General features: G+C 47.3%; 1 protein-coding gene across 2 annotated transcripts in view; it reads right to left on the minus strand.

Annotated features, from left to right (window-relative positions):
• Positions 1-1,444: 1,444 nt before the first annotated feature.
• KIF12 (kinesin family member 12) overlaps positions 1,445-18,217 on the minus strand; it is a 254,749-nt gene continuing 237,976 nt past the window's right edge. For both annotated transcript variants that reach the window (XM_069615347.1, XM_069615346.1), the window contains 2 exons: positions 3,855-4,033; positions 1,445-2,931 (listed from right to left, as the gene is read on the minus strand). In XM_069615347.1, coding sequence (XP_069471448.1) covers positions 2,762-2,931; positions 3,855-4,033 — 349 coding nt within the window. In that variant the 3' untranslated portion in view covers positions 1,445-2,761. The remainder of the gene's footprint in view (positions 2,932-3,854; positions 4,034-18,217) is intronic.

Below are 18,217 nucleotides of genomic sequence, written 5' to 3' on the forward strand. Positions count from 1 at the left end.
GGAAACCAACAGGAGGCAGGAACGAGTACAAAGGCCTGCCCTCCCAGCTACACACAAAGACCCAGGGCTACCCCTGTGACTTATATAAGAGCTACACAGCTCACAGAAAAATACAAACTGTTTGTGGACCTTGAACGGGGATCCAAACAGTCAGGAGGTTCGCTGTTCACTCAGCGTCCTCCACTCTCTTTCTTCTTTTCCGCAAAGCCCTCCCACCCTAGAAAAGAAGGGAGAAGAATAAGGAAGAGAAATACAGGACACTGTACGGTGACCACAACAAGTCGTGGGACAAGAAGGCAGCACGGGCCAGAGGGGGTAACCTCAGGACCCGGTGCCCAAAAGTATGATATTATTAGGACATGCAATTATAGTTATTGTTTCCATAACCATATCTTTAGCAATAAAATCCTACGGCCTTTTATTGCCAACACTTGACAAACGTGTGGTCTAACCTTTCTCTGGGGAGGGAAAGGGTCCCGGTAGCCCACAACCACCGTTACGAAAAGCACTAAGGTAAGTTGCGTGCATATGGGTCCAGCAGTTAGGGGCTGATGCTCTATACCACACATTCGATGCAGGAGTTGGTGATATCACATATGGAGAAATGCCATACCAAGCTGTCTCAATAACGATGCATTACACCATATACGATTCTTTATTTCACCCCTCATATCGAACATGGGCTTCAGACGCTCTCATGGGGTCTATGGGCAACACCCTGGGATGCATTCATGCTCACTGTGTTTACAACGGCTGTCTGAACCCATGCCCTTTGGCTTTGCAGAATTCTGCAGTGTCTGCAAGCACTCGGGGGCAGCCAGGGCTCAAGTCGAGGGTACACACGGGTGGACGGAGTCCCCCCACTTTTTTCAGGAGTCCCCCCACTTTTTTCAGAGGGCACCTTGATATGCTAATTTCTGGCGACGCCACATTCAATTGGTATGTTAATGAGTCCCCCCACTTTTTTTTCTTAGGACTTGACCCGGCAGGCAGCCCAGAGACAGCATGTTAGTGCCATATAAGACACTAAAATAATGTGAGAATTTACCAGAGCTTCCAAACCCATGCTCTTCTCCGATCCCCCCCACCTCTACTTCGAAACACCTCCCTCAGTCTTGTAGACGGTCTAGAAATAATCTAACTCCCTCTCCCACATATAAAATGTCTGCCACACTCTGTCCACTGAACCCATCGCACTAGTCGTAGTACTCATCTGCATCTCTGAACTATAAATGCCCACAAAAAATATGAAACTACAGACATCTTGTGAAGCTGCTGTGGTTCTGGTGGCAAGTTTTGCGGTATGCAGACTACACTACTTCAGAAGAAGAGGGGAGGATATTGAGCAGAGAGGGACGAAGGGAGCAACACAGCAAATCCCTTTCCTTCCTAGTCTGGAAATGCATATTTATTCAAATGTAATTATATTGAGCTGTGTCAAAGATTCTACTTTCATCAAAATAGTTTATTTCGGCACAAGTTATAAAAACAATAGCATAATTTCCGAGTTCATATTAACAATAAAAGATGCCAAAGATTCAAGAAATATGGCAGTACAGTCATAAAAAAAGCAAGTACTGGAAAAAAGTTCCTTACATCATTACACATGCCTTTAATAACTGGACAAGATCTGTTTCTTTTGTTTTATTTTGATAGTTGTGTGGTAAAGCCCCTCATTGGAAACCCAGTTCCTTCAAGCCGCAGGAGTGCAAAGGACAGGGATGAGAACGAAACAGTACCTAGAAGGTGTCAGGGGTGCAGTATACATTTGCAGTTCCATGATAGTGCATTGATTGTAAACACACCACCATAGAATCATAGAAAACAAAGCTATGGTCACATCTCTATTTTGAGAAGTAGTACTTGGTAGCCAGTTGGACGGCTATTGTGGGGTCTGCATCAATGGAGCTTCAGGCCTTTTGGACAGCAACTCCCATAAGACCTAGCCAGCGATGACAATGGTGAGGGGTCACGGGAGTCGTAGTCCAAAACAGCTGGGGAGGCAAACCTTGCAGATCCCTGCCAAATCCTATCATAGAAAGCACTGGCAGGAGAGAAGTGTGTGGGCCTAGCACATCTTGCTGAAATACACAAGCATGTTACACTTGCAGAATGACTCGCAAATGCTCATGTGGGAAATATTCAGAAAGTTTTCTACATCCTTAAAAGTAACTAAGCATTAGAAATGTTTGCAAAATGCTGTAACGTTTTTTATATGTTTGGACATATATTTCCTGTGAACACAAAGGAAGATTGAAATAAAATGAATGTATTGGGGATGTGGGGCTCAAAATACTGGGCCTCATTACGAGTGTGGCAGTGTAGTAAACCAAAATGGCAGTCACAAAATGGCCATGTTTTTACTGCACTGCCACATGCCAAGCTTGAAGGGAAAGATTGGGAAAACCTTCAGCAGTCGCCCAGCGGATTCTGTCTCTATTATACCTCCAAAACAATTGATGAGTTACCACTCGTGATAATTCCTCCAAACTCCACCACCACCTTCGAATCTGAAGGATGTGCCTCCAGTTTTAAGGAGGTAATCTGGTGGTTACACGAACCGCCTCTGGCGGAATTAACATTGGGAATTCTGCCACACTTGTAGGGATGTCCTGTCACTGTTGGCTACAACTGGGGCATTCCATATGCCATACACTGCTGCCAAGTGCATTGCAGAGGCACGCAATGATGCCAACAGTCACTGGTGAGAAGCCATGTCCATGATGCCCTGCTGAATTGTAATGGGAACTGCGGATAATGCTTATGCTCTGGGCTTTGGTCGTTCTCGGCCTTGTGTCCTGTTGCTGCTGCCGTAGTTCCTGGAGGTGTGCTGCAGGGGTGCCGTCCTGGTCCTCTGCAGCCTGTGGTAATGTTGCAATTGGTCTCGCGCTGGATCCGACCGCTCCTCTTGCCGGGCAGCTCGGCTCGGTCCTGCCGTCCAATTACAAAAAGACGTGGGGTCATGACACCAATACACACCACACATCCCCTCAGCACCTTCCCAAGTCACCCCAATCTATTGCGCCCTTCACAGAGTCCTCCTCAAGGATTCTGCTTCACCACCCAAAATGATACAATTGCACCCGCATTTCCAAAGGCCACAAACCGGACAATCCTGCTACACATTTTGCTACACATCCGTTTGTCATCCTGAACCTGTCATAACACATCTGAGGTAACCAATGATGTTATTAGTGCTGAAATGGTGTCACCAGTGCTAACAAGGTGTGTCCATCAATGACATCAATAGTAAGACAGGGAGCCTCATTATGACCCTGCCGGGCCGGAAACAAGGGTGCTGGTAAGCTTACCGTCACCCTTGTTTCTGGACCGGCATATTGCAGGCCTGTCTGCCGGAGCCGCGGTGGCCGACAGGTCTGACCCTGCCGGGCACAGCGGCCATGGTAGGCAGACCCGTCACGGAAGCACAGTGCTTCCATGTACCCATTCCCGTGGAGTCCTATGGGACTTCTCGGGAATGTGGAACAACATTTTCCCGGCAACTAGCTCCAGGTCCGCTGGGGGCTTGTAATGTCCCGGGGACACTAGGAAGCTTGGTGCCGGTAACTTTTACAAGTTCCGGCAACAAACTGCCGGTACACCGACAGGGTTACCGCCAGACTTGTAATGAGGCCCAGGGTGTCGAGACTGTGATGTCATCAGTGGTGATACCACTGGAACTTGGTGAAGTCCTGAGAGGCTCTTAGTGGTGTGTCTTTGTCAGGGAAGTTTGGTCACTGAGAAATACGGTCAGAATCAACACACAATGTCAAGTGCATGGTGAAGATGGCGGTGTGTGCGTCAAGAAGCCTAGCAGATGTTCTTCAGTCTTGCCTGGGGAGCCCTGGACCTACCTTTGACATCAGTGTGAACTCCTCCCCGGGACACAGAACTATCGATTTCAGGGAGGGGTGGGGCAGAAGGCAGGACTCTCTCTTGGGTGCGGGCTGCAACTACCGGGTCCGCGGGCCTTCCTTTGGCATCCGTCAAGAGCTGGCTTTGGTCTGTGCAACTTCGGCTTTTCCCCAAACCGCTGAAACAGGAAGGAAAAGGATCACTGAAAAGAAACATTGACCAGGGACAACTTCTAGAAGGCAGAACAGAAACAAGATAGACATATTGGGGCCTGGGGCCAGTATATACAAAGGTACCATTTACCTTCAAGTGAGGCATTGCCTGGAGCGTGCTAGAGGGAGAGTAGGGCAGAGGCGTAAACAGGTTAGGGCCTGAGCGGGCAGGGCTCACCCAAAATCTGCAAATGCCCACTCAGTAGCGCCATGTTATGTTATGTTATTTTGCATTTATATAGCGCCTTATATACCATTGGTATGGTCTGAAGGTGCTGGTAGGTTGAACGCCCTTGGGAACCGAAGTTCAGGTCAGTAGAGAGAGTAGGGAGAGTCAACGGCGCGTGTGCGCACCGGGTATGTGTGCAGCTTGTGCGGTATTCGTGAAATAGCTGCTTCTTAGCGGTAGGTGTGGTGGTTGAGATCAGGGGTATGTGTTCGTTCTGGCAGGATTTATCCAGACCGACTGTGGCTGCGTTAGGCCTGAGGAGAACGCCTGGCTGGGGGGGTGTGTAACCAGCAGTGATTACTTAGAATGTTGGGGAGTGAGCGGGAGATGTTAGTATGAGAACAGTTATACCGAATGGTGTCATAGTATCTCTGTGTTCTAGTTGAGTGGTGGTGTACAGAAGAGAGTAAGCGTGTGGTGTGATATGATGCGTTACATGCTCTTTCAAATGTTCCCTGCATTCCAGACCATACTATGTACGTCGTGCAGTTCTATCAAAGAAATGCAACTTTCTCAGAGAGGCTATTGGGCACAACTTCTAAATACACACATATGCTATTGGGTACACTTCTAAGTGCAACTTTTCTCAGAGAGGGTATTGGGCACAACTTCTAAATACACACATATGCTATTGGGTACACTTCTAGATGCAACTTTTCTCAGAGAGGCTATTGGGCACAACTTCTTACTACACACATATGCTATTGGGTCCACTTCTAGATGCAACTTGTTACGGAGAGGCTATTGGGCACAACTTCTAAATACACACATATGCTATTGGGTACACTTCTAAGTGCAACTTTTCTCAGAGGGGCTGTTGGGCACAACTTCTAAATGCACACATATGCTATTGGGTACACTTCTAAGTGCAACTTTCTCAGAGAGGGTATTGGGCACAACTTCTAAATACACACATATGCTATTGGGTACACTTCTAGATGCAACTTTTCTCAGAGCTGCTATTGGGCACAACTTCTAAATACACACATTTGCTATTGGGTACACTTCTAAGTGCAACTTTTCTCAGAGAGGGTATTGGGCACAACTTCTAAATACACACATATGCTATTGGGTACACTTCTAAGTGCAACTTTTCTCAGAGAGGGTATTGGGCACAACTTCTAAATACACACATATGCTATTGGGTACACTTCTAAGTGCAACTTTTCTCAGAGAGGGTATTGGGCACAACTTCTAAATACACACATATGCTATTGGGTACACTTCTAGATGCAACTTTTCTCAGAGAGGCTATTGGGCACAACTTCTAAATACACACATATGCTATTGGGTACACTTCTAGATGCAACTTTTTACGGAGAGGCTATTGGGCACGGCTTCTAAATACACACATGCTATTGGGTACACTTCTAGATGCAACTTTCCACAGAGAGGCTATTGGGCACAACTTCTAAATGCAGCTTTTCTCACAGAGGCTATTGGGCAAAACTTCTAAATGCAACTTTTCACGGAGAGGCTATTGGGCACAACTTCTAAATACACACATGCTATTGGGTACACTTCTAGATGCAACTTTTCTCAGAGAGGCTATTGGGCACAACTTCTAAATACACATATGCTATTGGCTACACTTCTAAATACACACATAGGCTATTGGGTACACTTCTAGATGCAGCTTTTTTCAGAAAGGCTATTGGGCACAACTTCTAAATGCAACTTTTCTCAGAGAGGCTATTGGGCACAACTTCTAAATGCAACCTTTACATGTATAGGACAGAGTTTCCAATGCAAATATACTGCAGATATAATTAATTTACAGTGGCGATGTTTTGTTAGATGAGTGGTAGGGAAGTATGGCCTGAAGTAGTTGCTTCTGGCCCCGCCCTTGCCACACTTACTTGTTGTTGGCTTCTTGCTTCTCCTGTGGATACCTGCAGATACGATCTGGAGTCGTCACTGAAGGAGTCGTCCTTTGCCTCAGGTCCTTAGCCGATGGGCTGCCAGGCAGAGGGCTGCCCTAGGAGAGCTGGTAATGGAGGGGAATCGTCTCGGCTGGACCAATCGGAGCGGGGTGGGCGGGTCGGGAGGCGGGAGGGAGCGGGACCAGGAAGAGGGTGCCGGGTGGGTAAGGGAAAGCAAACGGGGGATGGGGGGCCTGGAAACGTTTTTAGAGAGGGCCGGAGGGCTAATGGAGCACTACAGGTGCGCAGGACACTCACCGGCGTGGGGCCTAAACTCACCTGCACTCCAGGGTGGTAAATGGGGTGCAGGTGGGTTTGCTCACACACTAAACGCTCGCAGAGCGAGGTCGGTGGCCAATGGGGGGAGGGCTATACGGAAGAAAGAAAGACACAGGGAAAAGCGGGCAGAGGAGGGGGAGAAAGACAAGCGCAGGAGCACAAAATACAAAAAAAGAGGAAGAAAAGAATCGTACATCTGCAAGGCAGAGGCTGCAACAACGGGGTGGAATGGGGACATGAGGAAAATGGGGCCTCAACTCACCTGCGCTCCAGGATGGTAAAATGTGGGCCTTTACAGTTGCTGTAGGGGGAGGTGCAGTCAGCAAGATGATGGGGAGGACGGCCATCGCTAGATCTAAAGAAAAGAAGCAACGGAAAGAGGGCGGGACTGTGGATGGAGAGCCATCCGGTGTGGTGACGGTATGTTAAGGTGGGAGAGTATCTAAGGGATTGTGTAGCAACTTTGAGACTCTTGTTAAGGGGAGAAAAGGAGTAGATGGGAAGCGCAAGGATGAGGTTTGAGAAGCAGCCAAGCTGGCTTAGCATTAGGGTCAAGATTAGAGTGTCTGCAGAGTAGTGAGTGGCGTGCAGCTGGGCGGATCTCGCTAATTTTGACATTGGCTGCGGTGGAAGTGGGCATGATGAGCTGAAAAGGCTTAAGGTCACTCACTATCAAAGAGGACCCCAAGGTTGCAGGTCATGGGTGGCCAGGAGGAAATGAGAGATGCTTGCATGCACCTTACTGAGGGTAGAATGGGGAAACAGGACAAGATAGGAGAGTGCAAAGTGAAGCAGTGATTTATGTATTATACTGGGAAATGCAAGTGAGACATCTGGGGCCAGATTACAGTAACGTTCCCCCGGGCAAGTGAAAAGTTTGCACAGTATTAGCACTAGTGCAAAGTTTGCCCTTTTTTTGAAAAACACTGGGACACATTAAAAACCACTGCACCTCGACAAGTGCAGTTTGGCATATTAAAAGCACCAGGGCTAAAATTGCTCTAGTGCTAAAAAGATACATTTTTGATGCATTTTTGCATCAAGGCAAAGTTTGCCTTAGTGCTAATTCCATTCCGTATTAGCACTACGGCAATCTTTGCCCCGGTGCAAAAATGTAGTAAAAATGCATCTTTGTTGCACTAAGGCAATTTTTTTCCCCGATGCTTTTAATATGCCAAACTGCAGTTGTCGAGGTGCAATGTTTTTTTAATGTGTCCCAGTGTTTTTAAAATAGGGCAAACTTTGCCCTAGTGCTAATACCGTGCAAACGTTCTGTAATCTGGTCCTGGAACGCACATAATTTGCCATACGCAGCGCTGTGTAAAGTTCACTTCAACCTCATAGGCAAACCTAGCTGGACTCTATAGAGACACGCAAAGCAGGAATACTAGGATTTTTTAGAAAGCCTCTGCCTGTGGAGTATAAATATTATATATATATATCCATTGATTTTTTTTTTTAATCTAAGCCAAAAGCATAAATATTGGACTGTATGCACACACAAGGTAGTCTGAGGCCGTACCATGAGATCATTATAACAGACATGTTGTAGCTTTCAAGCAGCATTTACAATGGGATAGATCCAAAAACAAGAAAAGAAGGGCCGCACCTGTGTGGCGTTTGGAAGTGATACTGTGGAAGGAATGAAAGAAGAATTTGCTGAATAAAAAAGAACGCGAATATAGCAAATATAGCATGTCTGCCCCGTCCGGCAATCCCGTTTTCCACCGACGTCACAGTCCCCAGTTCCGGATAGGGAGCATTTGTCAGTAAGTGCCATTAGAAGCTGTCCAAGGGGGTGATGCACTGGCCTTGGTATAAGAGATTGGTTCGATGATGGCTATATGTTCTATTTGGCATTCTCCTGAAGCGCCCTCCCATAAATGGATGAACAACAGAAGGTTCCGGCAAATGCTAACAATGGAAATACATAAAGTGCCAGGCTATGTGGTGGATCCTGAACACAATAGGGCTATCAACCAACCGGGCAGTCGGAAGCCATGCCCTGTCCAACTCCAGACCTCCATGTCGGATTTTCTGGATACCCCTCATTAATAATCATGAGATAAATGTGCATACAATGATCCTAAATCCATGCACATTTTTGCTTATGCATATTAATGAGAGAAACCGCCAGGTTTCCGTTCCTCCAGGCCTGAAGTTGACCAACCCTGCCTAGAGCATCCAACAGCATAGAGCAGAAGATCTTCTACATAGTAGACCAAGGAGCTCTGGCCACTGACAGACGTGGAATGTTATCTCAAGTTAGGTGTCTAGATGGGGAGTCGATACGGAGCAGGCACACGCTGACCATGCAGTACACCTGAGTACTGGTGTCAAGGTTTTGGATGTCGCTCTTTCTCAAACCAGGAGCCATCCAAAATAGTGTAGGCCTCAAACCGAGTGTAGGGCAGGCAGCAGGTGTGCAGTTGGCATCTCAGATATTCTGGCAAAGTTTTATTTGAATAATGAAAACAATCTGTGTGAGGAGCACCAATGGTGGTTGGGGAATTGTTTAAGTGGAGGGCATACATGTTTTCCCCGAGTTGGTGTGGACTAGCATGGACTATTCAGGTGGCATCGGAGAGGGTTCTCCTCCACTAATACCTTTAAAATAATGGGTTGAAATGATGCATTTTTCAGCCCAAATATCAGAATTGGTTTTTATTGTCAAATTAATTTATCACAGCAAATGTTTGAGAGTGAAACAGTGGGGGGTGCACTAGCAGAGAGGAGTCCTAGGTGTTAGGCACTGCTACAGAAGAGGGCCTTCCAGGCTTGGAGAGAGGTTTTGAATGGTTTGGGATTGGCAGACACAAGCAGGGCAAAGCACCCAGGGTAAAGGAGTTACACCCACTTTTCAGCACTCCTGCATGATCTACACTAGGTTTGTACATCATATACCCCAGGTACCATGGAGCTATTTCGAGTGATAGATTTGGGAAGTGTTCAAAACGAAAATATGTGGAGACTACAGAACTCATTTCTTCACGACCAAAAGCAAATTGATTAATTGATGGAGGTGGTTGGCCGCTTCCTGAATACTGCAACAAACATGACACACCCCTGGCACTGCTGTGGAATTTCCCAGATGTGGTCAAATGAGGTAAGCTCATACAGGCTCATTATGAGTCTGGCGGTGTATGGTTAAAGTGGCGGTAACTGAATTACTGCCATATTACCATACCGCCGAATTAGGGGTCGTTGCTAATTCTCTCGGTAGAATTAGCACCGGCTGAATTAGTGCTGGCAGAATTAAAGCCAACATATGGCGAAATAAGCCCCGGTACTAATGCCACCAGCAGAATTACTGCCAATAATGAAAGCAGTATTTCTGCCATATTTCAAGTTGAAATACCACCGAAATACCACTGAAAATGGGCGATAATTCAGTCAAAAACACATTGAAGTTACAGGTGATGGAAATTAAGCCACAGGTGCAACCAATCCACTCACGAAGGGTACATAAGGCCCACATCTACTGCAAACACACTTTTCAACATGTTGCCGCTAGCTATTGCGAATTGGGACATGCAGCTGCTCCTGCTCCACATTGTGCTGCATAGGCTGGAAGAGAAGCACAGGGTGCAGGGTGCAGAGAGCAGGAGGAGTAGGAGAAGATGCAAGGCAAGCACCCATACCCCGGGTCAGGCCCTCATCCTGGACCTTGACTGATGACCAGCTAATCCCCCTGTACTGGCTGAACAGGGAGACCATTCCTGAGCTGCTCACCCTGATCCAGGATGACATAGAGAGTAGGATCAACATCAGCACAGCCTTAGCCCCACTGCTGAAGCTTATGAATCGGTCCTACATGTCTTGGCAACTGGCACCTGCCAGCCCACCGTGGGCATGCTGCATGGCATGTCCCACCCACATTTTCACACGTGCTTGTGCACCATCTATCTATGCACATCTCCCTGCCCACCACCCGGCACAGGAGAATGTCATGAAGGCACATTTTTATGCAGCAACCCGCATGCCCAATGTGACTGCCACTCTGGACTGCATCCATTTGGGGTTGGTGACCTCCCCCCCCAGGCATCGGAAGAGGTGTACCACACCAGGAAGCAGTATAACTCCCTGAATGTCTAGGTGACCTGCGATCCAGACATCCTCATCACACACAGCCGTGCCCACTTCCCTGGTTCCATCCATGAAGAACAGTGCCCTGCCTGGATACATGGAGAGGCACAGGGGGCAACAGACATGGATATTGGGTGAGTACAAGTGCTGCCATCACACGAACTGCTCTCACAGCACTAGTGAAGTGGCATGTGAAGGGGGTTCGCATTACCACGACTGAACAATACATTACCCTGTCAAACCCCTGTACATGCACGACATGCCCTCCCACCCCCTAACCCCCATGACAGCCAATAACCCACAGGACTAGGACATGCTTCACAATGCAGCAGTAAGAGTCACAAATGCAAATTGCCCCAAAAGGCAAGCAACGCAAGCAACAATACACACACAAACAAACACACACACACACAGAACCATTATACATCCCTATAAATGGAAGGACACTGTTCAACAATGCACAAATACAATTGCACACTGGCAGAAAGTAATGCCATGTATTCAGGTAACCATGTATGTGAAGCCATCATGGAATAGACACACACAACACAAAACTGCACAAGTCTAAGTGATCACCCATCAGGGCACATGCATGAGAGCAATGCGCAGGCCCAACACATGCACCATGGCATTCTGCTATGCCAATCACAGACCCTGAAAGCGATGAGTGTCGGTGGTGAGCTGTGTGCATTGTGTTACATGACAATGAAAATGTGCCTCCATAGTGAATAACTCCAGTACTATGAAGGTAAATCATGCTGGGTAACAATGCTTGTTAAATGCTTGCTCAGAGTGTCCATCAACATACCATTGGAAAAGACAACACATGCACAACACTCTGTGACTGACCTTTGCCCTTTCAAGTGTCTCTGGATACCCCCAGCAACTATGACTGGTGACACCCATACATAATTCACAGGCGCCACAGGTGGTGGCCTACAATGAGGCACACGTCCGGATCAGGCTGTGCATCGAGCGGACCTTTGGCCTGTTGAAGGTTGTTTCCGGTGCCTACATTGGACCAGAGGGGCCTTGAAGTACAGGCCAGAGAAGGTCAGACCAATTGTTCTTGCCTGTGCCATGCTGCACAACATTTGCCGCAGGCGGAATGTCCTCCTGCCTCCTGAAGAGGACATGCCAGCCAGAAGAGGAGGATTCACTACCTACGGGTTCTGTGCTCCCACGCAGTGAGTGGGAAGAGGGAAGGGGTGGACGTCTGGTTTGGCAAAAACTTTATAGACAATTTCTTTTTAGCACATTGATATGCACATGCTACGCACCTCTTTATATAGTCACGTTATGAATTCAACACATGCACACAATGAGGAATGCCCTAGCATTACTTCAAGGGAACAAGCATTTAATTATCAAGTGTGAAAACACCCTCCCCACCCACTCCCACTCCCCAACACACCCTCCCCACCCACCTACCTTATGAGCAAAAGTTTCATAGTGAATGTTACTTCCGAAGCCTCTTGGCATTGACCGCCTGCTCCAGCACCTTTGGTGTGAGGTTGGGCAAGGAGTGGCGCATTGGGGTGTTGGGCAGTGATCCCTCCCTGGGGGGTAACAGAGGTGGAGGGCTCAGAGCCCTGGACCGAATGTGCTGCAGAGGCAGCTGCATGCATGAGTTGAGGGACTCTGCAAAGTTCAACATGCCCTCCCTATGTTCCCTCATCCTCTGCCCTACTGTGGTGATGGCAGCAGTTGTCTGGCAGAAGGAACTGGAAATCCTCTGAGAGTATCCCTCGAGGCAGTCCCTCATTGCCTGCATGTGCTCCACCTGCTGGGCCGCCAGTTCTTCCACTGAGGCCTTCTCTATGGCACCCAGTCTCGACTATATGGCTGCCATGGTGTGGTCTTGCACACTGTAAAGGCATCATGAAGCAAGACACAGATGACAGATTCAAAGTTCAAAATAAAATGGTTATTAACTCGAATGTCAGGATAGTTAAAGGCCTAACTTGCCCTATGCTAAGGTGGGTTTTCCCTACCAGAACGAAACTAAGGAAAGTCTGAGTCATAAAGTTCAACTTAAAAGTCTGTCTGTGTCCAAAACCTATCTTTGCCCTCACAACTAAAGCTAACCAATGTGTAGGGATGTCAATAAGGAAATAAATAGTGATCAAAACACAGTTCTGAGCTTCTTTCAGCTCCTAGCTTCCTCTTCAGCTCATTTTCCCCAACCTGAAGAAAGGTCATCAAGAATCTCGAAAATACCTTTCCCAAGTTCAAACAGTTCCACAAATCCTTGGGGTTCCCTTCCCCAAGTTCAAGAAAACACAGTTCCAAAAAAAGGGTCTTGAGGAATCTGGGCCTCATTACGAGTTGGGCACTAAATGGTAAAATTGACGGTAACTGAGTTACCGCCAATTTTACCACTACGCCAAATTATGAGGTTGGGCTTTAATTGGAGGATTTACTCCAACAAAACCCCGAAGGTAAATCTTCCCACTCAACGCCAAAAAATTGGCAGAATTGGTGGAATTACTGCAGCGGTAATTCCGCAAAAAATAAGTCCAATTGAGTCCAAAGGACCCAAAATAAAAGGGGAATTACACCACCACTTGCAATCAGGCGGAAATTCTGCCTGACCAAGTGGCAGTAACAGTAATTACTTTTTGGCAGATTTATCAATGAATTTCCGCCTAACTCATAATAAGGGCCTCGGTCCTCAAGACAGCATTGCAGTTCATCAAGCCTCAGGGTTCTCTTTCCCAAGACTGCAACGTGTCAACGTATTCTTGGTTTCAATCTTTCAATGTTCAACACACCTCCAATTAACTTCACATTCCATCTGGATTGCATTAACAGTTCAAGTAAAGTGCTTCTTCTTGATTTATTTCAACAATGTCTTTGGCTGTTGTCAGACCACACCGTCCACCCATCACAGGCCACGCAACCAGGAACCCTATGCTCTTCAGCCCACACAGGTTCTTCTGTATTTGCCCCTGTGTACAGATTCACACTTATTTAGCTTCTTCTTGTCAGCCTCTTGGCTTTATGTGCAATTTCACAATTTTCTGGCTTCTCCTGGTTAGGCTCTTGGCTTTGCCACAATGTGTCAAACATCCTCTGCCAGCCTTTGGCCTTGCTACACTCTATTCAGGCACACAGTTCACTTTGTGGTGGTCTTATTTCTTCCCCACCTTTCTATGAGGCTCTTTCACACTTGCTCTCTTATTTCATATACTGCTTTCAAATGGGCACTCTCCCATTTATCTTTCATCAGAGCGTAGCTTTGCATATAAAGTTTTCATTCAGTTCGTACTCAATATTTACTTAACATCTCATTCTTAAGTGTTCCTTACTTGACTCAAAAGTGTCCAATATATTATTCAGGACTATGTCCAATTACTTTCAGATCACTCAGTCTTCACAGATTACTTGTTTCAGTTCGTTCGGCATTCTCAAAAATGTGTCAGTATTAGCTGGGCGCTCTGGACAGCGGGTGCCCTGTATTGCACTCGCCGGTTGTGCGCAGCCATTCTCTACTGCTTTGCCGGTCTTCTGTTGGATCCTCCTGGATTCATGCGCTTCACCTCCTTCTTGGCCGTCACCGAGAGCTTCCCTTCACTCTCCTGCTTGTCCTGGCGGCTGTGTGCTTCGGGTGGAGTACAGCTCCTGCAGTGCTCATCGGCAATCAGAGCTCAGCCAGATAATTAGACCCTCTCGCGGCCCGCACCCAGCCTGGGTGTCTCTCTCCTTCTCCGAAACTCACGTGGCCCCACTTCTGATTTCTCCGACATGCTTCTCTCCAGCCCGTTCCATGCCCTGCTCTCCTCTGTGGTGTGCAGCCCCACCTTTTATACTCCTTAGGAGTGTTAAAGGTCCACAGGTGTAATTGCCTGACCTATATGCAACCTATTTGTTGGACATGCCTGACCTCGTCTCAGTACTAGAGCAATGAAATAACCTGTTGGTGTTCATTACTCCTAGTTACCTCTTCCTCGTCCCAGTACTGTAGTAGTATGAATGGGGAAAATCGAAGGGAGTTGTTTTATTGTATCCCATAAAGGCCTGGGGAGGGTTAGGTTGGATTTCAGAAGGGAAAGGGGGATACCATGTCTCGCCTATGGGTACTCTGTTCCCAATCCCCAAGGACCCTACACCCAGGTGATCCTCCCTGGCTTCTCTGCCCTCATGGTCAGGATCCAAAAGTGATGGCCTTTCCCTGGTCACTTGAGAAGAGGATTCAGGTGGAGTAGGAGTGAGGATACCGTGAGGTTTCTCTCAACAGGTGGTGGGCTCTGCGGAGGGTGGGTGCTGAAATAAGGGAAGCGGAAGCCTGTGTCTTCCTCCTCCTCCTGGTTGGAGCTGTCACTGCCTTTTTGTCTGGGATAGGTTTGCACTGGTGATGCACGTCCCATGCTGGTGACGAGAGGGTGCCAGGGCCCAGATGTGTGGGTGCTGGTGCGTGGATGGTATCCTTTTGTATTGTCACTGGGGCCGGCAGTGGAGTGGCTGTGCCTGCATCGGCTTCTGTCATGCCACCTGCATCGGTGGTGGGGGGGCACTGGGCACTGATGTGGGGACTGTGGTTTCCACGTTGCCTGCCACAGTTGCCACAGCAACAGTGTCCTGTGATCTTGCTGCTTCCCTCCTGCTCTTCCTCCCGCTGCTTTCGGATCCGGCCTTTGCAGGGGTGGAAGGGGATGCATTGCCAGCAGTGGAGATGTCCATGGCAGTGGAGGAGACAGCATCTTCGGCGTCAGTGGACTGTGTACCTTTTGGGTGGATAATGACATGCTGTCAGTCATCTCACACACGTTAGTGGGCTAGTAAGACACTCATGCGAATTCGGGTTTGTTCTGATTACACTTATTTCGTATGATGGCCATGGGTGGTTTTAGGCCAATGAATGCTGCTACTGCTAGATGGAGGTAGTGCCTGCTGGGGGTGTGCAGGATTCATGCATGTGCACTTTGCCTCTTGGCCTGCCAAGATTGCTTGTTGTTGTGAGGGTGCTAGGGGTTCACTTGCCAACATGGATTGTCATGGCACATATGGGTGCTTCTCATGTTACCATGTGTTGGTATGCACATTTGACCTACAGCGCATGTGCATTACTTTGTATTCCCACCTCCCCTGGCACTTGCATGTAGTCACTGTGCCTTTGGACTGATTGCCATGTGGTTGCCCATTCCCCTGACCATTTTGCTCATCTATGCGGGGGACGCATGCTTTTGACCAGTGCTTTCACATGAGTGGGGACTGATAGACTTACCCCTATCCGAGTGACTTCCTGCTCTAGCCTCTGTGCTCCCAATTCCACCGATCCCCTCCCTGTGGAGGATGGAGCTGGCCTTCTCCTCCCACAGTTTTAGGGTGAGGGGTTCCACTGCGCAACCTCCTGTGGCTGCAGTCTCTCACCTGTGGTGGGAAATGAGGCTGCCGACCCTGGCCTTGAGGTTGTTCCACTTCTTCCTGCAGTCTTCTGAGTCACATGGGATAATGCCCACTGCCACCACTTGTCCTTTATAGTCCTTATGGAGGACCATATGGCAGCCTCCTCTGGGCAGAGGTCTTTTGATGCCTGCTGCCATACAACTCATCTGCGTGGCTCACTACCTTGTCTGCAAATACCTGGAGATTTGACTCTGTAAATGTCTGCTTACGTAGCCTCATCTGTGGGATTTTAACCTTTCCCTTTTCTTGCAACATGTTGTGACTGCTATGGTGTCTGGATGGCAACAGAAAATGAGAGATTGAGAGGGCATTGTGTTTTTAAAGATGGCCGCCACTGTGCTTCCCGTTCCGGGGGTGACACTATTTCCGCTGGCGCTAATTCCGCCGGCGCTAATTCTACCAGCAGAATTAGCCTTGAATGTGCCCGCGATAATGGTACTTTCACCGAATCTGGGTGGAATTTCCATCAGGAGCTCATTTTCGGCTGGTAACTCCGCCCAACAGAATTACCATTGGCGCCAGTGATGTGCGCACTCCTGCTGAACACCACAGCAGTAATTCTCCATATTACTGCTGTACTCATAATGATGCCCATAGTTTACACATCACAGAAGAAAAAGAAAAAGGATGACGACATGGACACTGAGATAGCAAGACTGAGCAATGCAGTGAGTTAGCATGGAAGGGTGGGTTAGAATGCAAAGGGCCCGGGTGGAAAACAGTAAAAAGGTGGAAGACACTTATAAAGAAGGTAGGGTTGGGATTAATACTCTTTACCCTTTGAGAATAGATGGGAATTTGAGCAATGTCATACAAATCAACACCAGAAAGGAGAATAAGGGGGTCAAAGCTTCTAGACCACAACATTCATAAAAGGAAGCAATGCTTACCATAGAGCACCAGATGTTTCTTCGGAACACTAAATTAATGATTGAAGGCTCTTTTGCTCATGATCGCAGAGAGTTTGCGGATATCCTTGCAGAGTTCTACAAAACCGAATATAATGATTCTAAAGTGGCAAATCTGCATCAGAGGTAGAAGTCCATTTTACTATTGAAACCTGTATGTATGCAGATGAGACACATGTGAGATGTGTGGGGGAAAGTTTGAGAATGTAATATTTTATGGTCTCCTCTTGATCATTACTGCATTATAGTGTTGAGCAGATTTGCAAACTGACATGTTTAAACAGCTGTTTCTTGCTTGTGCGAGGCAAGGCTTTAGAATTTACTGTGCATGCCTTTGTTATGAAGGCTCTTTGCTTAGTGTGTAGCTATGCTCGCCTTCACATACTTGCTTCTGACATGTCTCTCTTTTGGCATATGTAAGAATGTTTTAGGGTCCCAATTTCTTAGGAAAAGCGGCATTAGCAGACAGAAGTCATCATATTACAAGCGTTCCCGCCTGCCTCAGAGCAAGTGTGAATTTTTTAGGAGTATGTTCACCTTCAATAAATGTATTGCAATATGCTGTCCTTCCTGATAACACTGACTAAAATGAAAGAATGTAGCTGGTATCGAAGGCTTGTATAGTGGGCATGTGTTCCTTGCTTGCACAATTTTTTCAGTATTTTATTTATTTATTTATTTGAACATTTGTATAGCACCCAAAACCCAGAGGTATCTAGGCGCTTAAAATTTAAGAGATTGGTTACAGGAATAAATGTCAACTTAATCAATGAGGTTACAGAGCAGGGTACAATGCGAACAAGTGGTTAATCCACATAACTTGCAATCTTGACATACAGTATACATTATTGGTAATGTTTGCACTATTTACAAAGCGTGCACAGATTACACAGGCAGTCATATTTCTTTGCTAGATTAGCAAGCATCTTGTGTGAACATCAGAGGTTTTAGGTTTTTACGGAAGGACCGTAGGGACGTGTCCATTCTTAGTGATGGAGGCAGGGTGTTCCAGAGTTGGGCAGAAACCACCGGGAAGCTAGAACCGCCGGCTTTCTGTCTCCTGAATCTCGGTGTGGAGATTAGGCTGGTGTTGGAGGAGTGGGTAGGTCTGTTGGATTGGGTTTTTGCAATTGAATTGCAGAGGTATGCTGGGGCATTGTTTGAGAGGCATTCATGGGTCAGTGAGAGGACTTTGAATTTAATTCTGTCTCGTACTGGGCGCCAATGAATCTTGCGTCTTATTGATGAAATGTGTCCGTGCCTGGGTATGTCTAGCACAGCCCTGATTGCATTATTTTGCACCACTTGAATTTTTAT

This window comes from Ambystoma mexicanum, chromosome 9 (genome assembly GCF_040938575.1).
Source record: "Ambystoma mexicanum isolate Mex_15411 chromosome 9, UKY_AmexF1_1, whole genome shotgun sequence".
In the NCBI taxonomy this organism is placed as follows: domain Eukaryota; kingdom Metazoa; phylum Chordata; class Amphibia; order Caudata; family Ambystomatidae; genus Ambystoma; species Ambystoma mexicanum.